Here is a 14,269-nt window from a genome sequence, read left to right on the forward strand (position 1 = left end):
AGCAGTAGTAGCTCTGCAGGCTACACATCCTGAAAGAGCTTGAAGGGACACCTTTTGTACAGGTGCAGAAGGAAGAGAGATGTGCTCCAGCTGCCCTCACACAGGACTTACGTGCACGAAGTGCCAATGGTTCCATTGGTTACCCCAACCACAGGTCAGATCCAGATTGTGACATGTATGCTTCAGATCAGGAAACCTTGAAAGTACTGACTGTCAGGAGCCCTGCCAGAAGCAGGACAGTCAGCCACTGTAAAGCCACCTTCTTGTTCTTACTTGTAGGAACTACTGTCAGGGTTCAAATAAAAAAAAAACATTCAGCTGCAGAACATGAAATACATTTGGTTTATTTCTTTCTAAAGTTTGTACATATACATATATCATTATACATATGTGAGATCCTTCAATAGGGTTGCTTGAGTTCAATGACATAAAAATTATTGGGAAGCTTGCAGGCTCTTTGTTGCCCGTAAGCAACATTTATTCCAACTTATAAAAACACAGAGGAACAGAGTTATAGTCAGGAACATGGACACAAGAGAGAAGTCTACTTTATATCTCACAGTTTCAATACATCAAAGGCAAATTATTTATCTGTATACTGTAGGCTTACTTTATCAGCAATGATAAAATAGAGGAAAATATTTATATACAGTCACCTCAAGTGAAAAATAAAGCAATGTAAACTTAAATTCCAAAATATTATTTTAAATGATATAACAATATCCCCAAAAGTCCTTCTTCCAAGGGGAAGAGGACTGATTAAGTGCCTTCATTTATCAGGAAATGATCATTCTAGTACCAGATACATGAAGCAGAATAAGGGAGGGCATCCTGTGATACCTGTAGAAAAGAGTGACAACTCTGCTTCAGGAAAGCATCTCTGTGTAAGGAAGTATATGTTTGAGTCCTTATGGACATCAGCAGCACATGGAAAAATCTCCCCTGAACCAGGGCTTTACTTAAGTCTGCACAGCTCTGACTCCAACCACCCAGTATGCTTTTCTGGCCATGCCTATTCCCAGGGACAAAATAGGGTGTCCTGGTGGTAGGACAGCATCAAACCTGAGATGATGACTTCCTCAAGAGTCAGAACAGCAAGTTCCATGCTGCTGGAAAAGATTTAATGGCTACCTCAATGTTGTTGCTTCACAGCAGAACCACAAAACGATGAGACTGGAACTGTGTCTTTAGTGTATTACATGAAAAACACTCCAGCAGTTCAGTGATGAGAGTAAACTGAATTCAAGATTACCAGAAAGAAGGCTCCTACACATCACAAAAGCGATAGGAGACCACCCAAGGAAAGGTCTTGCAAGGACTGCTGTCAAGCCCTGTAAGGTTAGTTCTGCACACAAGAGATGTATGTATAAGGTGTATGTACACGCATGTGCAAAATGTTTTTCTGTACTACCACTGCTGAGAGCTATGCTTGCCATATGGCTACCAAGCAACATTGACTGAAAATTCAGTTCTCTTTCTCAGTCTAAGGGAAAACAACATAGCAATAGCTCAGGTGGAGGGTAAATGATACTTCTTAACTGTGACTCTGAAACTGACAGTGCTCACCCACATCTTCCCATCACCGTGGAGGGCAGGAAACTCAAGGGAGAAGCCCAGTACCAGATAAAAGATTACAGGACTACAGCTTGCCCAAAGCAAGGTGACAGAGTGTTCCCCTTCATTTCATTCTGACCTGCAGTTCACTTGCGTCTCAGTTCTGAAAGACACAATCATTCTGGCTGTGGTCCAGTGAAGTGCAAAGGCATAGTTTCACTGAAGCTGCTCAAGTGCTTCAACCTAACTGCATGATAAAGAGGTTTATGACTCCAGGTAAGAATCAGACGCTCAGGTTTTGCTCTCTCTTTCCAAGAATAATGCAGATCATACTACTGTTGCCCTTACTAGAGCGCAATAGGAAAACCCACTGCGTTTCCCTATGTCTTTTTCCTCAGACCAGCAAGTTGTTAAAAGTTTGTTTAATGCTCCCAAGATATGAGATGCCCAAGAGAGATACTTCAGCCCTGCTGCTCTTCTTTTCCCTGCTGATGAGCCACTCTTCAGGAAATTTGTACAGTTGCAGAAAAGAAAAAACCCTCAGTACTGCCGTACGGCTGTATCTGCAGGAGACATCACAGGCACCTGTCCTTCTTGGACACTTTGGACATGATGTCCCTTTGCTGAATTTTCACAGAGCAAGGTCAACGTTTTCAGAAGTAAAGCTGTGTATTAGATCCCCAGAGCATGATTTTCAGAAGTCAGCGTGGATGCTCCTTGTACAGGCATCAGCTGATATAAACAGGGAGAAAGTCAGCCCAGTGTTAAGCTAGCAGAAAATTCCACCCACTAACTCTTGCTTAGACTCTCAAATATATGCCTTGCTTTCAACATGCAGAACAACAGGCAGCCCCTGGTGGACAACACATGAAGATCAAAGGCAGCTCAAAGTACACCTTAAATCTGCAAAAGCTCTGATAGCTGTTTAACCTCATTTGAGAACAATCAGAAGAAGTATCCTAACAATGTTTGTAGCTGCAGAAGTGCTTTTACCAAATAAGTGTCAGAAAAGAACACCAGGCTTTGCAGTGCTGAGCCACAGAAGCCATAATACACCTAAAAATACACACATCTATAGGCATCACTTAAACATGTTCACGAAGTAATGTAAGCCTTAGAGTGCACCTCAGACAGAGGAGTGATTTTAAAGTTTTTAAACAGCCAAAAAACTCTGTCCTGTTAGCCAAATTATAATTCTAGACTCAAGTAAGAGGACACAGTTGTCATGAATATGTACAAAATTTAAAAAAACCCAACCACAACCCACCCCTGTTCTCATCCTACAGTCTTTCAGAATCTGACAGCTCTGAGCATGAGGTTTTCATAAGTGTGTGAGTTAAGACTTATATTACCAGTAGAGTTTGCCCTGTGTGGTGACACAGACTCAATAGCATTTATCTATCTCACTCTTCCCAGCAAGAGGCTAAGGGGAGTTGGAGGATTTTGTGTCAAACAAGTCTCTAGAGCAGCTTAGCCAGCTGTCCTGTCACTACACCATGATACTAAAATGGCCCATGCTGAAACCTCACCTGTTTAGACAAAAAGTATCTGCTTGTCCTCGTGTCATTTAGGCGAGTTACAGACATGATCACTGCTAGAGTGGCTACTAATTACAGTGGTTTCTGTCAGAGAAAAATTCTGCCCTTGTGGCTGGTTGCACTTTCAATGCTTGCATTGCTAAGTGATACACCTTTATTGGTCCAAATAAACCTCTGGCCTGTACTCCAGCTGGTTCCTGGCCCAGATTTAAAAGCAGATGCCGTGGGAGGTCCCTCATTGATTAAACATCTATAATTTTTATGGAATAATTAAGCGTTCAAAGGTGGGGAAGAGAGAACACTTTGGACTAGCCTAAATTTGCTCCTTCTGACCACAAGGGCAAAGTAAGGTCAATGGTCCAAACCTTTGGGAAAGTTCTTGCTTGAATTTGGTAAGTGATGGGCTCTAATCAATAACTAAAACACAACCTTAATGCAGCTAAAAAATGTATCAGCAAGGGACATTCTCTCAGGCAAGGCTGGGCCTGCCTCCTTTCAGTGTTCAACTGGATATTGCCATCAGCAGAGCAGATACTCCCAGATGCCATTAAGACTTTTTCCAAGGACCTGTCCTCCTTGCTCTCATGTAAACCAGTATCCTCACAAATGGACTGCAGTAACTCTGGATGCTGCTGTAACAAGGGAGAAAAGCAGTGGGTGGTAAGGACAGCTCCTCCAGCAGCACAGACTAGAGGGAAAAGGAAGCCAGTTTCTCATTATCCCTAGCACTGAAGGCAATGCTAGAGCTCACAGTCTCCAGCAGGTGACCAGCCATGGAGGGTGGCACTGGCTTCTTCCTACAGCATCATTTTCCTGTGCTCAGCTCTGGTGGTACCGTTTCTCTGAAGGCTGATAAAGCCTCTTCTTCCTGGAGCTCAGGTCTCCACAGTGAAGCTCCAGGTGAAGCAGCTCACTATGCTACACCTATGCTGCTGGGAGAGCTCTGGGAGAGACAGAGGCCAGACGTACTGCTTCTGGATGCACTAAAAATATCCTTTAAAAAGCACAAGCTGCAGACTAGCTCTTTCTGAGACAGCTTCTATGGTTCATCCCTCTAGGCAGCCCAGATAGCAGATGCTGAGAACACATGCTGAGGAGCAATGATTGTGCTCTGACGACAAATGTGGACTTTTTAACTGCCCCGGGTGCTTGACATAAGATGTGTATACTGCCTTTGACCCTGCAGAAGCAGCCAGTGTTTCCAACAACCTGGATACCAGAAGAGTAGGAATGTTGCAAGTGTCTGGTCTAAGTGTAGGAGGAGGGACTTTGCATCCCTGCAGCATACAACTAGAGGATCACGGCAGTCTAAAACTCGGTCTCGCACCTCCCAGCTATAACTGTGGCTGGAAACACAGGCTACCGATAAGCAGAGCGAAAAAGCTGTTCACAGGGTTATCCATTCAATGCAGCACTGCTTCAGAGCAAGTTTTCTCAATGCAAGACGGGAGAGTCAAATTTTCTGGATTTCTGCAAGCATGAAAGGAAACAGACCTGTTATACAGAAGCAGCTGAGGTGCTAAGATGACAGACAAGAGCAGCTTGTCAGAAAAGGAGGAGGAGCTGTCAGACTAACTGCAATAAGACCAAAATTCATTTAGAAATGGAGAATGCAGACACAGTAAGCAGTATGCCATCTGCAGAGAAAAGCCCTTCCCACTTTCAAGGAGAATATTGCCATGCAATGCCTCCAAGAAGCCTGATGATAACCTTGTCATTTCTGACTTCCTTCACTGCCATAACCATGTCTTCACTGAATGGCCTGCTCTAGTCAAGCAAGAACCTCATTTCCCCCACTGGAAAAAGGCAAAAGTTTTGGCTTTTTCAAGTCAGAAGAGCGATCAGCCTTGTTGTCCAAAGGCATTGGTGCTGTGAAAAGTCACTGAATAATTCCAGTCCCTGGAGGTCTGCTAGGCGAAACTCCTCCTCAAAGCAGGGCTATGCAGAGCACGGCTGTCCAGGACAGCCCCTTAACATGGACACACTGGAATCTGGGAGCAGACAGGATCAGAGGGAAAGTATTTTAGTGATGAGCTGTTACTAATCATTAGAAAGTTTCTGGTAACTATTTACAAGTGACTGGCTACGATGAAAAACTCTTGAGTCGGCAACACAGCTGAATAGCATTCCAGCACAACTCTGCTGCATTAATCACTCTGCTGGCTGACTTACCTCCCTACATCAATTAAAGACACAACATAAATACTGGATTTAGAAGCTGTAGTCATGTTCACTGGTTCATGCGTAATTTATCTGCAAGATGCAGACAAACACACAGCCAGTACAGGGAGTCTCTTTCACAGCTGCTGATGAACAAAAACCATCTCAACCAGTCCTCTGCATCCTGCTGATTCATAAAGGAGAGTGTGGTTTTGGCTTCAGAAGAGTATCTCACCCTCTTTGGCTGCTGGGTGGGGAGAGGGGAAAGCAATCTTCCCCTTCTCCATCAGCTCTCTGCTGTCAGGTGCAGACTAGTGGAGACCTTTCCTGTCTCTCATTCCTTAGCTGGGGATATCAGAGGGTCCAGCTCCTAGAGGATGAGTAAGCCAGCAACACATCGAAGCAGGGTGGGTCCCTCTGCACCTTAAGAAAGGGGAAGCAAGGAGGTGTTGGCCCCAGCCTGCTCCACTCTTTGCATCCCCACTCTCTACATGCAGGCAGAGGCTTTGCCTGAGCAATGATAGCACACTGGAGCAGGGAGGGTGACAAGGAAGGATGACACCTCCCTGCGTCACCAATGCAAAGGATCTCCAGCATGCACACATGCTCGTGGAAGCCAGCCAGTAACTCCTGCTTGCACTGAGCACACCCAGAAAACTGCAGACTGCTCCAGTGATTTGCAGCTCAAGTCCCTGAGGAGGGCTTGAAAACAGCAGAATATCCTTACATACTGCGAACAGAGCTCCTGAGTCGCTGCAGTCAAGCAGTGCTCTCCCCTAAAGGCAAACATTTCAGCAAAGAAAGGTAGGGTGCAGGGTACCATGCAAAGCTACTCAAGGAGATGCACCACTTAAGACTGCCTGAGAACCTGTCCCACCCTTTATAGTATCATCAGGAGGGAAAAAAACAAATTACAGTACTGATTGGTAGATGAACCTATTCCCAAGGGTGGGCAGAAGCCTTAGACTTTCACAATGGGATCACATTTTTTTCTTGGTCTCAAAAGCGTGCATTTCTACATGGGTGCCTGGGATGCTTATAGATTATAAAGTAATAGGGGAAAAGGGCACCAATTAAAACTGCTGCAGAAACCATACATTCTGAGTAAACTAATCTGCGTGTCTCAGCAGTCTCAGCAAGACTGCTCTAAGCTCGACAAACATTTAATGACTAAAAAATGCAGTGAAAAACTGCATTTGATACGTTCAGATGAGACCTAAAAAAAATAACTTAATCCGTTTACAAGTATACATGGAAATAGATAATAAATAATGAAAAAAACATATTTTTGCAGTTAACTTTTTGATTTTTCCTATTGCTTCAAATCATCTTTCTGCAACGACTTTGAAGAGGAATTACCCAGTTTCTATGTCAAACCCAGAAAATGCATTTAACAGGAGTAATTTCTTCTTGAGCTCAGCAATTTAACTGGAATTTTCAGCAACCAAAATATGTTAAAAATCCAGAGAAGAAGAAAGTTAAATGTCACCTCTTTGCCTTTTGAAGTACTGCACTCCATAAACACAAGAGGTTTGCCAAGCATGTTCTAGCCTTCCTTCAAAAGGATCACCCAGTCAACCTAACCCTGACAGCCAAGCAGGGCCATTTACAGAACTGCACCTTTTCTGGGTTTTCTGTCTGCTGCATGTATCGTATTGTTATATAAAATAATGTACTGGTTCAGGCTAGGATGGGATTAATTTCTGCAGTAGCCAGGCAGGGGCCTTGGACTTGAAGGTTACTCTATATCACCTCATGTCATTTTCTAGGAATAGGGGAAGATATCCCTTCTGGGTCAGGGTATTGGGAAGTGAGTGTTTGGGTATTGTTGGGTTCTGCATGGTGAGCATTCTTGAATACTGTTATTAATACCTTTGTTGTTTACCATTCATTTTCTGATCTCATTACCATTTCCAGTAAATTGTTGTTATCTCAACCGATGATCTTTGCCTTTTATGCCTTCAATTCTTCTCTCCAGCCCACTGCAAGGATGGGGAAGGGAAGGAGGGAGCAAGCAAGGACCATGAAGTTTGGAGAGTCTCGGTGGGAACACTGAACTGGGGAATACCACTCCTTAATCGTAACAAAGAGGTCGAGTTTTCTTCCCAAACATGCATTCAGCATTCCCCAATTGAATTTCTTCTCTCTGTTCTGCTTGTTCAATTTCGACCACCAAAGCATGACAAACAGCTGCAGGAATCTATCTTTGTTTCCCAAGAACTGTTGATCTACCTCTCTTAACTATGCCAAACAATCCCTCCCAATAAGCACTATCATGCATCTCTCTACACTGAGTCTCCCCAAGCAATAAGCTGCACCACATTACTTTGGCTCCAGCAGCAGAAGACATTTCTCTTCTTCAAGAAGAGAACTAAATGTTAACTTCACCTTAGTAGGAATGCACAAATTCTAAAGCCCCAGCACTTGGGAAGCACTGCCAATTTCTAGTCAGGAATCTACAACTTTTAGCAACATTGCCAAGGTTAGAAGCCAACCTCCTGACTTTTAGCACAGAGCGGCCACTCTCAGTGGCAGATGCCAGATGGATGCGCATCCCAACATCACTCATGAGAACAGTCTCATCTGGTTTTGCTGTCAGGCTGCAGCTGCAAGGATCAATTTGCCCCAAAACCTCACATCTGAGAGTGCAACATCGTTACAGCCAACCGTCAGCACAATACCAGGAAAGCTGTTGCATGGTGGTACTCGGTAGGGGAGGTAAGTCATGGAGTGCCTGTTAAAGGCCTTTTCTCTTTGATTATTCCCAGTTTTGCCCACTGGACTGACAGCTCAATAAACTAGATGAATTGACTTGGACCCTTGGGAAGCCTGACAGAACACATATCCACTCAGGTAGCAATTTTTTTGATGTGTGGCTCTTTGACTACTTGGGCTGAAAACACCAGTGCATTTCTAAACAGTCCTTGCATTGATCTTGACATTTCTATATGCATTAAGAATCGCATTCATCAGGAAGGCTGTCTTGTGCCAGGCACAACAGAATGAATAGCAAGGAGCAATTTTCAACTGGATCTCAACATTATCTCCCAAGGCGCTCTGTGGGAAAGGCCAGTTTGGTTGTACTATTTCATATAGGGAAAGGGCGACACAAAATGGGAGAGACCTGTCCAAGCTCACCCTGTGGGCCAGTGTAAAAACTGAGATTAAAACTCAGGTAACAGGTTAGGTAACAGGAGAGGCAGCACTCTCTGTAGAGCCATGACACTGCCCAGACAAGAGGGGCTGCGAAGCAGGAAAATTATGTCATCTTTCTGCTCTCTGTGCCTGAAAACTGCTGGCCATCCCAAGGGCCTATGGCACAAACAAGGGCCTTTCAGGTATGAAAAGATCTACCCATGGTGTTCTCTCCCAGTCCTGTGCTCCCCTTGGAAAGCCTGGCACAGGTATGAAGGAACTGTGAGGAGGCACCAGCCTCTTCCACCTGTATGTGAGCTAAAGAAGGAAAATGGAGAACTGAGGAGAAACCCTTTCTGAATAAAAAAGGCAAAGTGCTTTGTCACTATGAGAGGAATTGAAAGCAGTTCTCTGTGCACACCAACAAGGAAACCCGTGGAAGGGAAAGCAACAGGACACAATATATCATAAGGCTCTATATAGCAGCTAAGTGAGAGCGTATAGTTAAAAACTACACAGAGGCCCTTTGTCTTTAATATATATAATCAATATATAATGCTAATGGCTGACATCTACAGCAGCCTTCTCTGCAAATAAACGTGAATCCCAGATAGCCATTCCAACTGGGTAATCGCTAATCTTCCTGACTGCAGAGACAGCATGGGTTTGGATGCCTTCCAGCCTGCAAATTCAGGAGAAGGCTCTCTGCTTGGAAGGAAGCAAACAAATTATTCCAATGCCATCATCCCAGCATTGCCAGAGGTTTCCAGGTTTCATTTCTTTGCACTCATGTGTCCAGGGTCAATGCAGTAACAATAAGCAACAGTGACTATTTACTGTACCACCTGCTGCTAAGTACCAGTACCAACATGCCCCACATTGTCAGGAAACTAGTGTTCCCAGCATCCTAGCCTCTAGTCAGCCTTCTGCAGCTGCATGTTTGCACAGTTCGAACAGCTACAGCTTATATTCACAGCACTGCAGCACTTGTCCAGTTATTTTTCCCACCCACCACGTTAATAAAGTGACAAGTGACTTGAGAGATGAAAGCCACATGCCGATGGGAGGAGATAAATGGGGAGGAGACAGAATAAACGTCACAGCGCTCTACCCCTTCCCCAGCTCCTTTAGAAACAGAACAACACAAAAAAGTCCCGATGCTTCAACTGCTAAATGATAAATTAACAAAGCAAAGCAAAGCAGGAGCAAAGACATCTCCCACAATCTGCACAGAAACAGCAAAATATACAATAGAAAATGTCACTAACACCCCATTCAGGCAGATGCACTTATTTTTTGTGAATGACAGATTATTAAATGAAAAAATTTTGACCACCGATACTTTGCTGCATGGCTGTTCCTCTAGTTGTCATTTCCACCCTAAGTGACCTTCTGCTTAATGCTGGGTGTTTCTGGCCTGTAGTCCTTCCTCTCTGAGACATTGCGTTTCACCTTGGCGCTAACTGGAGACTCCTGATTCAAAGAAGGACTTGAGTGGGATTTCTTCAGTCCTGATGCATCGTTCTCTCCTCCGCTCAGCAGCTCCTTCACCCCTTCTTTCAGGAGGCCAACATAGATCTCATAGCGATTTTTCTGGGAAATGAAAAGAAAGGCCCAAATCAGTCTGGAAGAAATTCTGCAGGGACACATGAGACCACTTAAGTAACTTAATGCTTTCTGCTGGCCTTGAAAGCCAGGAGCTCAACACATATGCGAACAATGGTGCCTAATGTGGATATGAATAACAGCAGCTCACGTAAATTAAACAAAGAGGATTTCAGGCAGACCGAGGCCTGGGGTGCAGTGTCATTAGAGGCACTCAGTTCTGCAGCACACAAATTCCGATGCTCTGCTGACTGGTGGCTCCCATTCCAAGTAATACCACCAAACAAAAGCTCGCTACCTCACTCATGCTGCGACCTAAGCTGTGCTCACACATACTGAGACCCTTTGTCCTCAGGCATGCATGGAGATGAAGTGCACTAAACTAAGGGACAACAAAAATCCTGCTCTCTCACCAGCAGGCCCTGCTTTTCCTGCTTTTCTTATCCATGTAGGAGAAACCAAAGCAGAGTCTAAGTTCATACTGTACCAACACGGCCACCACTCACCACTCTCACTCAGGCCGGTGACAGAATCTTCTAAAAGGCCAGACCTTAACAAAAAGGAGCAGATGAGAGGGCTATGACAGCAGCGTGGCATGTTCCCTTGCTATGTCACTCACAGGGAATGATGAAGGTTTCTGTCTGTCCAGACACTTATATTTTTCAACTGGAAAAAGTTCCCTTTAATGTACCCCATGGCCATTTGCTCTATTCCTTGTCTGGACCAGAGTTTTCCCTCTTCAACAGGAAGATTTCATTCTGTTTGCTACAATTGCATCATTTTCCGAGAAACAATTCAGCAAGGAAGAAAATGATAGTACAGTAACAGATGATCCCTGAAGGGTCTCAAAAACGGATGTTGGGGCAGGAGGTCCTGAGAACAGAGCAATCCACTTCACAGGAGTGATTTAATAACCTGTCCCTGATATATCCACTAAGGGCATGGTGCAGGCATTATAATTACAGCGATCTCAATGTGCTAGGAGTCCGGGATGGTAGATGTAAACATCCGTACTAATTGTTAATTTGTATTTCAAAGTGGCAAAACAGCAGCCAATCTATTATGTTCCTGACAGAAGAAAAAGTACTTTAAAAATAATTCAGATTTTCTAATAAAACAATAAAATTCTGGTAAAAAACATTTATTTGAGGGCAGGAAGTCAAAAAGCTTGGTAACCACTTTTGAAATGTGGAATATAAAGGGGGAAAAAAAAGAAGAGAACACGACTGGCTTTTGAGAATCCTTTGAATAAACAAACCCTCATAGAGGAGAATCATAACAGAATCCTTCCACAAATTAAATAAATAAGTATTCCTATGACTTCCATATCTGGAGTTGCAGCTCCACAACGTGAGAGACAAACACATGAAGCAGGTAAGATGTGTCATTTAACAAAAATGGAAATTGAGAACTAGCAAAAAGAACCCTGACGATGATGCACTGAGCTGATGGATGATTCATCACAAATGAACCAGACACTTCTGCAAAAGGCCAGCCAGCGCTCTTAGCTTGGGAACAGCTTCATATCATGAAATGGAGAGGGGGGCTTTACTGCTGTATGGATTTATGCTTTTACTGGTCCAATAAATACCACCAGAGTCTCAAGACTCGGCAATCAGACTAGCTATCCAGGACCTGCATGTGTGCAAATGGCCATTTTTACCTGGACTTTGTGGGCCCTTGATTCCTATTATAATTAATCAACACATTTCTACTTTGATTTCAACCACAACAAAGTTGGTCTTTCAATGACCTGACATTTGAAGTTAAGTAAAAGCTACTGGAAATTTTGCCTTAAAAAATTAATTTGGAAATTTCTGTTGAGAAATAAAACCACAGAAGTTCAAAACATTCAAAAGCTTCTGTAACATTATCTCTGAAGAATAAATGCACATAATAAAGAAGTATGACATAGCCACACATCAGTATTCTGGCTTCACCTCTCACCTGACAGACTCAAAAGATCCTTCTCTAACAATAAATTTTCAGCAATAAGAAACAAACTTTTTGCAATCTGATGCCATACTTCTTCAAGAGAGCAGGCAATGAAAACTGTCCCTTCCATGGTGTGTGTAAGCAAAGAGACCATCAGAAAAAAATGCTACTGGCTGCATACCTGAACAAGGACCAGTTACCTTCTGGTTCACCTCCCCTCCATCTCATTTATCTTTTCAGGAACAAGAATGGAGGCATCACCAGTGTGTGAACAAAAAGAAATTGTAAGGACTTACAGAAAAGGAAAATGGCATCTTCCTTCCTAATGGTACCATGCTGCTACCTTAGGGACGCACAGGCCCTTTCAGTGTATTTCCCAAGATGCATCAGGACGGCCCCTTGTACACAGACACTAGGTTTAGCCTGCAATCTCAGTCTGAAAGAGACAGTTACAAAATTCTACCTCACTGGCTTCTTGCCCTTTTCATTTAACCTCATGCAGCAAGTTCTTTCACCACCTGCTGCCAGCCCTGACACGACATTGTTCTAAAGGGAAGGTTTCCATACACAAAGCTTCCATTCACAATTTTCATACAGCTCAACATTCAGGTTTGGGTTGGGATTTTTACTGCCTCACAGAATAATATAATAAACTGGGTTGGAAGGAGCCCACAGAGATCATCCAGGCTCAATTCCTGGCCCTGCACAGGACCATCCATAAGAATCACACCATGTGCCTGAGAGCACTGTCCAAATGCTTCTTGAACTCTGTCAGGCTTGCTGCTGTGATCACTTCCCTGGGGAGCCTGTTCAAGTGCCACCTTCTGGGTGACAAAGAAACTCTGTCTCTCTGCAGGGCCTCCTTGCCTTCAAGGGAGTCAACAGCTTCTCCCAGTTCTGTATCATTTGCAAACTTGCTTCATATCCCTTCCAGTCCTGTGTCCAAGTCATTTATGAAGACGTTGAAGAGCACAGGGCTAAGGACAGAGGCCTGTGGAACCCCACCAGTGACAGTGACACCAGTCTGACATCACCCCATTCACTGTAACCCTTTGTGCCTGACACATGAGCCAGCTGCTCACCCATCACATGATGTGTTTATCCAGCTGTGGGCTGGACATTTTCTCCAGAAGGGTCCTGAGAGGGACAGTATCAAAAACTTTATGAAATCAAAAAAGATCATTAAGAAGCATTAAATTGCTTCTGTTGGTCAACAAAGTGGGATATCCCATCATAAAAGGAAATCAGGTTGGACAAGCAAGACTTCCCTCTCATGAAGCTGTGCTGGCTGTGATGATGGCTCCAGTGTCCTCCAGGTGTTTTCCAATACTTCCCAGAATCATTTTCTCTATAATTTTATCAGGCACCAAAGTGATATTGACAGACTCGTAATTTCCAGTGTCATCTTTTTTGCCCTTCTTGAAAACTGGGCAAACACTAGATAGTTTCCAGCCAACTGGGATCTCTCCAGACTGTTCAAATATCATCAAGAGAAGTTTTGTGATGACATCAGACAACTGTTTGATATTTCTTGAATGAATCTCATTAGGCCCCATATATTTGTAGGGATCCAGCTGGAACAGCTGATCTCACACAACTTCAAGCTTAACTGGGAACTGATCATTCTTACAGTCCCCCAGCTCAGGACACTGAGATTCCCTGGTCTGTCATCCATATTGAAGACAGAAGCAAAGACTGCATTAAACTCCTCTGCCTTGTCCACGTCCTTGTTTGTGAGATGACCATGCTCATCTTGTAAGAGGCTGATGTTATTTCTACACTGCCTTTTGCCATTAATATATTTTTTGAAACTCTTTTTATTGTCTCCCACAGTTCTGGCCAGCTGCACCTCCAATTGAGATTTGGCCACATGAATTTTCTTGCTATGATGGTGAGCAGCATCTCTCTCTATATTCCTCCCATGCCACCTGACATTGCCTCTACTCAGCATAAACGTTCCTTTTTTGCCTTAGCTCCAGAAGAAGATCTTCTGTCTCATCTGTTTGACTTCCAACATTTTGTAATTGCCTGCTTTCATAGCCCTTAGCATGGTGTCTTGATACTTCAACATGGCTTAGAAATTTGTGCTTAGTCTGAAGCTAATACAGCACTGCACACCAGAACCTTGAATTAATATTTCTTCCACATAACTGAAGTTGTTGCCACAACTTTCCTGCTTAGATGAGCATTCCTGCGAAGTTGATCACTTATCTGAACTGCACAACTCAAATGTTGTTCAAGACTCTCAGCAGTGAAGAGGACAACTTTTGTATCCTGGGGGCTATACTGGGTCTGATTTGTACTGAGGTACCTGAGGAATATCTCAAAAGATTACCCTGATA

At 43.7% G+C, this 14,269-nt stretch overlaps 1 protein-coding gene across 2 annotated transcripts in view; it reads right to left on the bottom strand.

Annotated features, from left to right (window-relative positions):
• Nucleotides 1-319: 319 nt before the first annotated feature.
• PSD3 (pleckstrin and Sec7 domain containing 3) overlaps nt 320-14,269 on the bottom strand; it is a 104,804-nt gene continuing 90,854 nt past the window's right edge. For both annotated transcript variants that reach the window (XM_014882376.2, XM_088156218.1), the window contains one exon: nt 320-9,980. In XM_014882376.2, coding sequence (XP_014737862.2) covers nt 9,768-9,980 — 213 coding nt within the window. In that variant the 3' untranslated portion in view covers nt 320-9,767. The remainder of the gene's footprint in view (nt 9,981-14,269) is intronic.

This window comes from Sturnus vulgaris, chromosome Z (genome assembly GCF_052056855.1).
Source record: "Sturnus vulgaris isolate bStuVul1 chromosome Z, bStuVul1.hap1, whole genome shotgun sequence".
Lineage (NCBI taxonomy): Eukaryota > Metazoa > Chordata > Aves > Passeriformes > Sturnidae > Sturnus > Sturnus vulgaris.